The sequence below is a fragment of the Arachis ipaensis genome, chromosome B05 (genome assembly GCF_000816755.2).
Source record: "Arachis ipaensis cultivar K30076 chromosome B05, Araip1.1, whole genome shotgun sequence".
Taxonomy (NCBI): domain Eukaryota; kingdom Viridiplantae; phylum Streptophyta; class Magnoliopsida; order Fabales; family Fabaceae; genus Arachis; species Arachis ipaensis.
The window spans coordinates 21,292,790-21,298,538 of NC_029789.2; the positions used below are offsets into that span (position 1 = coordinate 21,292,790).

Here is a 5,749-nt window from a genome sequence, read left to right on the forward strand (position 1 = left end):
CCCTAAAAAATAATAATAATAATAATAATAGAACCGTGATTTCACGCCATATGTGCATATCACATCTTGTTAACCAGACAGTTATATCCTTTTAGTCATAGTCCAAGACCATTCTTACAGTTGTTAATCAAACCTAGACTACCATTAAAGAAAAGTTTGCACAGTAGGTCCTAAAATGAAAGAAAATAAAAGTTTATGACTTATAACACTTTGATCATAACTCGTGAACCATCTATCCCAGAAACTTAAACTTTTAGCTAAAGCATAGGAATGATTTTATATCCAATACGTCAAGCCTCTTTTGGGCTTGAAGTATGAACAAGGCACATGCTTATCATCCTTGTACTAAAATTCAATTTTTATTTAGAAGAGAGAGGCAAACAAGGATCGATTCTAAGGCTTTGAAACCATGTTTACCATCTACCCCAAAAGCTTAAGCTTTTATGTTTAGGCACAAATGGTTTAATGTCTAATAAGAAGTTAAGGAGATCTAACCTACCTCAAATCTGATGACAAATCAAGTTTGGATTTTAAAGCAAAGTATTAAGGACAAATGATAGGCTTTTCACTACCTGAATGATCCCTACTGATCGATAATCAATTCCTCTGCTATAATTCCACAGCATTTCCCCTGTTTTCATTCCATATTCCTTCTGCAGTGAGTTCTGTAAAAAAAAGAAAGCAGGGATACAATCTTGAATTTACAGATGTCAATGTCTTTAAATTATATAAACCAAAAGGAATGTTGAACATAGCTATGGAGTATAGAGGTACATGAACTAAGCTGCAAGAATACACACAAGTTTGTGCAATGACTATATTCTTGAATAAAGAAGGGCTGCAACTTCTTTTTTTTATTTTCTTTGCTCGAAAGAACTTATCGTATCATATTATTATTGTCTTCAATATAATTTCCAAAGTTTCTGACGAAATTAGTTATTTCAACAGAGCATATATATTCACTTATGATAAGCCTTATAAATCCATGTGCCTTCCTAAACTCGAGGAATGAGAAAAATAGCTAAGACCACGGGGAATTGATTGATGACAGACAGAAAGCACTACAAATTGACGTTATTAAGGAAGAATCAATAGAAATCTGTAGAACCTTGGAAATCATTCGCAACTGTCCACAAGTATTAACACTCTGCTTCTTTAATTTCTCTTGTAAAACATACCCTATACCAGGAAGAGCATCAACTGGAAGTTGATTTAAATGATCATCAACCTGAAAATGTAAAACTAAATAAGAGATAAGGTAATATTGATAATTTGATATATACCACACCTCAACTATAATATCAAAATACTTAAGCTGAATGTAAGAAGTAGATTCTCTTGTTCAAAGTGAACTACAACAGCTAGAAATCACAAATGATAATATGACGTTAGTTAATGTCACAAATAAAGAGTATAGAAGGGATGTAGCCTGTTATATTCTGTTATAGGAGATGATAACTGCCTAGTTGCTACTTGTTAGTGACAACTATAACTGCTTTAGTGATCAATAGGACTAATCTACCCCTATGCAACCCACTATATATTCTGTTGTATCAATGATTCTCACACAGAATGATAATATCACAGATTAACACATATTCTCTAATTCTCCAGATTCTCTCCTCCCTTTAAAAAATGCACAACATCAGCAGTATATAGAGAAACAAGGGAATAAGTTGATCTTTAAAATGTTCTGAAAGCCAGATAAGATATATCGAAAACATTGAACATAAACTATCATAAGCTCTTCCTGGAGAACCATAAAGAGTCACTTCCAATAATACACAATATAAGTGAAACTTAGAATTATCACTTTTGAGCAAAATCTAAATACGCAATGGAACTTAATAGGAAGATAATCTCTACAACTACCAATTGCCATCAAGAACAAAAGAGCTATTTATCATTTAAATGTTATGAATAAAGAATAATAGACAACAATAAAAAAAGAGAATAACAAGAGCACCAAGTACATCGATACTATGATCTGCAAATATACAAGGATACAAGATTCAGCATAAAATTCATGGCACAAACACTATTATGGCTAAATGAGATAAGTAAAATTTGCTTGCGAACAAGAAAGAAAGATATAAGGTTGTGAATCACATAATACTCCAAAACATACTCTCTCTGGAGTTATGTAACATTGACCATTTGGTTTTGCGGTCCTAGTAGCAATACGAGCCATAAGCATATTCCCCCCTATACCAGCACTTGCTGTACACCTAGTGGTTTCATAGATCTCTTTTCTAATTGATGAAGCCAAAAGTTCAGGATCTTCAACCATAGCATCTGTGAAGTCCAAAAATGCTTCATCACAGCTTACAGCCTACATCAAGTAGCAGTTAAAGGACTAAAGAGATATCAACTAACTACTTTATGCTATGCACTTTGAGAACACCCAACAAGACCTGCACTTTGTTGCAATGCCGATGCAATATACTATAAAATTGATCAGCTACCTGCAAGTTATCCAAATAAGAGAGATGGTGGTAAAAATCAACTGTAAAGGGGGAAAGGGAGCACAGAATGATACGCCATAAAGCATAATATTCTGCTCTGTAAGTTATTCAACTATGCATCCTGCAACTGCTTACTTCCTCATAAGCTTCAAAGTTGTATGGAAAGGTAACAAGATGGGGACAAAGAGCCTTGGCATCTCGAACAAACATACCAGCTCTGATACCTAGCAGCAACATAGAGCATAGTTTGATACCAAAAAACTGAGCAAACAATATGGCTGATTGAGTTATATATAAATTGGTATATATCCAACCATAACTACGAGCTGGGTAATTTGCAGAGGAAATCTCAGATGTTCCCTTCGAATTATTTGAGTGACATACAGCTACAGGCTTGTCAAACAACGCAGGTTTGTTTCTGATAACCACAGAAACGAAAAAGCAGTCCTGGGGCAGCACACACAGTATTCAAACACAACATTATTCTTAAAGTTTAAGCCCATAATGCAGGTATTAGTAAAAAAAAAGGCAAAAAAATAAAACTGGGATGGGAGTGCTAATTTTTAAAAGTCAAACTTACATATCTTCGTATGATACAGTTGACATATTTATTCAAAATCCAAATCAAAAGTAAAATGACAACAATAATTTATATTCAACAACCTCAAATGTAAAGCTTACCATGTCAACATGAAGAATAACCGACTTAATATCGGATTTATTACTGTTAGAAATTCCATTATTCAGACCAGTAGACAACGTTGGGAACCGTTTTCGATACCGTTGTCTCCAGGTTCCTATAAAGTGAAGTCGTGAATTCTACATATACCAAACTTGAATCAGGATGTTACAACATAAAATCACCAATAATAATAATAATAATAATAATAATAATAATAATAATAATAATAATAATGGCAACGGCAAGATTATGACGATGTAAGACAAGAAAATCAAGGAAATAAAGTGAGAAGCAAGTCAATATCATATCAGTACATCACATGTGCATCCTTCCTTTATATATGAGAGAAAGGGGCCATTGATTCATTGTCCACCCTCAACCCAAACCGAAAAACAAAAATCAGCTTTTCATTCACCTTATCTATTGAAGTTGAAGACATTATATTTTGATGTAATAAACAACTTTATCATTGGAGCTTATGTTCGTTTCCTGATAAATTTTTCATAATATTATATATCCAAATGGTTAACACATGGTATATCGAGCATATAAGATAACAAATGAATGGGCCCGGAAAATTTGCCAACAAAGTCATCATTTTTCCAAGCAATATACAAAGATCCAAACTTCTTCCAAAATCAATACCTTGAAATAATTTTCTACAAAATTGGGGTCTGTAAGAGTTGAATGACATTGTTTAGAGGATCCAGTGGCTTCAGAACTTGGAAATTGATGTACATTCTGGTTATCTGAGCAGGGAATACTAAATGATGTAGAAGGTTCTTGATAAGTAGGATCAAGCTCCCCTTCAGTGTTTCTTTCATTATTAGTTTCTGAACTGTTTGCTTCTGCAAGCTTTTCTTCATCACATATAACTCTTTCACCAATAGGCTCTTCCATCATAAATACATCAGTTTTCTTGGAGGAAATATCATTCGATTCATTACTGATTTGCCTGCAAACTTCAACCATCTCCCCAACTTCAGATGGGTGTCTCTCCTTCAGTTGGCCAACCCTTGGGAATGAATCTTGAACGTCTGGTTCCACTTGACAAAGGGCATTTGTAAAAGTGTCCTCTGACATCTTGCTACTTTTCAATGTGAAGAATGCTGACAGTTTTGGTTGGTTACTAGCAACCTGCTCAAGTTGATAAGGCACCCCTGGAAAAGCAAAATGAAGGTTTAGTCACTCTCAGCCCATTTTCGCTCCCTTAAAAATATATGGCAGAATTTATTTGCTGATGAAGATGAAATCAATATAGGTGCATGAAAAATGCAAGAACATACAGCTTAAGAGTCTGTTAGCAGCAATTGAATCTAAAATCCAAGTGGGTTTTACTACTGGTAGTCCTGCACTGAAGGCTCTGCATTGGACCAGCCAATAATTAAAATCATGGATAAGAAAGAGCAGGATTAAACCTCAAAATTGAAATGACTTTATCAAACCTGATGTTCTTAACTTTACTATCAGGAAGATTGCTGCAGATAATATGTGTGACACAATGTCTTGAGAAATAATTCTCGAACCTTCCATCATACTTTAACATGTAGCCCCGCAGCTCCTATAACATGTTGGTTATTAACGTCAAGTCATCCCTTTGTTTTACCGAACCAAAACAAACTACAACTGATTCAAACTTAGAATTTCATTCTGCACTAAGCCCAAAACAAGGAAAGCTAACTCAACCATATTGTTGTTTGATATTTAACAGAAAAGGAAAAAAAAAAGGCACTAACCTGGCTGGAAGGGACCGTGAAACCATCAACAAATATAGAAACTCCACTGAAAATTGGTTTCCGAGCAGCAGATGCGGAAGCTTCGGAGTCGAACTGGTTCTGAAGTTTGCAATTCTTGTGTGCCATGTAACTGCATATATATATAGCGGGAGATAGCAAAAGGCCGAAGAGCATGGAAGGATGTTGGGAATGATAAATGAATGAGTCCGGAAATACCTGCTGAAATCAGAGAACGGGGATTTTCGAGAGGAGCAAGAGGAGGCAGAGAGGGACTTTGAGCCCCAAGCGACGCCTAGGGTTTTCTGGTTGGTGTTGTTGGCGGTGGCATTCTTCTTCCTTTTCTTAGAATTAGAGTGATGAGTGGAAGACGAGGAATTGGAGAGACGCGAGTCCATACTCACTGTGGTCTGCAATGGGAAATGAGCTGCGGAAGGAAGAGCGCTTCGTTTGCTTCTTCTACAAACCAACAACAACAACGCCGCCTCCTTTTCAAATCAAACTTAGCGCCAGGCAGCGCGACAACCACTTTACCATTGTTTAGTGATGCTAAGGGGCTAAGTTATCTTAAAAAATATTGTTAAAATTGAAATAGTATTTGTTATTATTATTTAATAGTATTTTTTTAATTTAAAAAAAGTTTTATTAAAATACAAAAAATATATTTTTAATCTTAATAACAATTATATAGCTATTATAATTGTGAATACTATAAATTTTACTATAGATATTACTTATCTTATTATTTATTTTCTTATAAGCAATAACAAGATACTTATACATATATCCCATATTTAAATGAGATACTTAATTTGGATATTATAAACAATATTTTAATAGTCAAAATTTAAAATTTATATTAGTAATTT

The 5,749-nt window shown here is 34.4% G+C and overlaps 1 protein-coding gene across 8 annotated transcripts in view; it reads right to left on the minus strand.

Moving 5' to 3' along the window:
• Positions 1 to 5,416, minus strand: part of LOC107643304 (DNA repair protein REV1) — a 12,511-nt gene extending 7,095 nt beyond the window's left edge. For 5 of the 8 annotated variants that reach the window (XM_021123351.1, XM_021123349.1, XM_016346908.2 and 2 more), the window contains exons 1-12: positions 5,100 to 5,416; positions 4,884 to 5,013; positions 4,593 to 4,708; positions 4,434 to 4,510; positions 3,793 to 4,307; positions 3,147 to 3,284; positions 2,780 to 2,912; positions 2,601 to 2,689; positions 2,415 to 2,465; positions 2,129 to 2,332; positions 1,109 to 1,228; positions 573 to 665 (exon numbers count right to left, since the gene is read on the minus strand). In XM_021123351.1, coding sequence (XP_020979010.1) covers positions 573 to 665; positions 1,109 to 1,228; positions 2,129 to 2,332; positions 2,415 to 2,465; positions 2,601 to 2,689; positions 2,780 to 2,912; positions 3,147 to 3,284; positions 3,793 to 4,307; positions 4,434 to 4,510; positions 4,593 to 4,708; positions 4,884 to 5,013; positions 5,100 to 5,278 — 1,845 coding nt within the window. In that variant the 5' untranslated portion in view covers positions 5,279 to 5,416. Of the gene's footprint in view, positions 1 to 572; positions 666 to 1,108; positions 1,229 to 2,128; positions 2,333 to 2,414; positions 2,466 to 2,600; positions 2,690 to 2,779; positions 2,913 to 3,146; positions 3,285 to 3,792; positions 4,308 to 4,433; positions 4,511 to 4,592; positions 4,709 to 4,883; positions 5,014 to 5,099 lie in introns of those variants that run through there. The other 3 variants (XM_021123353.1, XM_021123350.1, XM_021123354.1) reach the window with 3 other exon arrangements.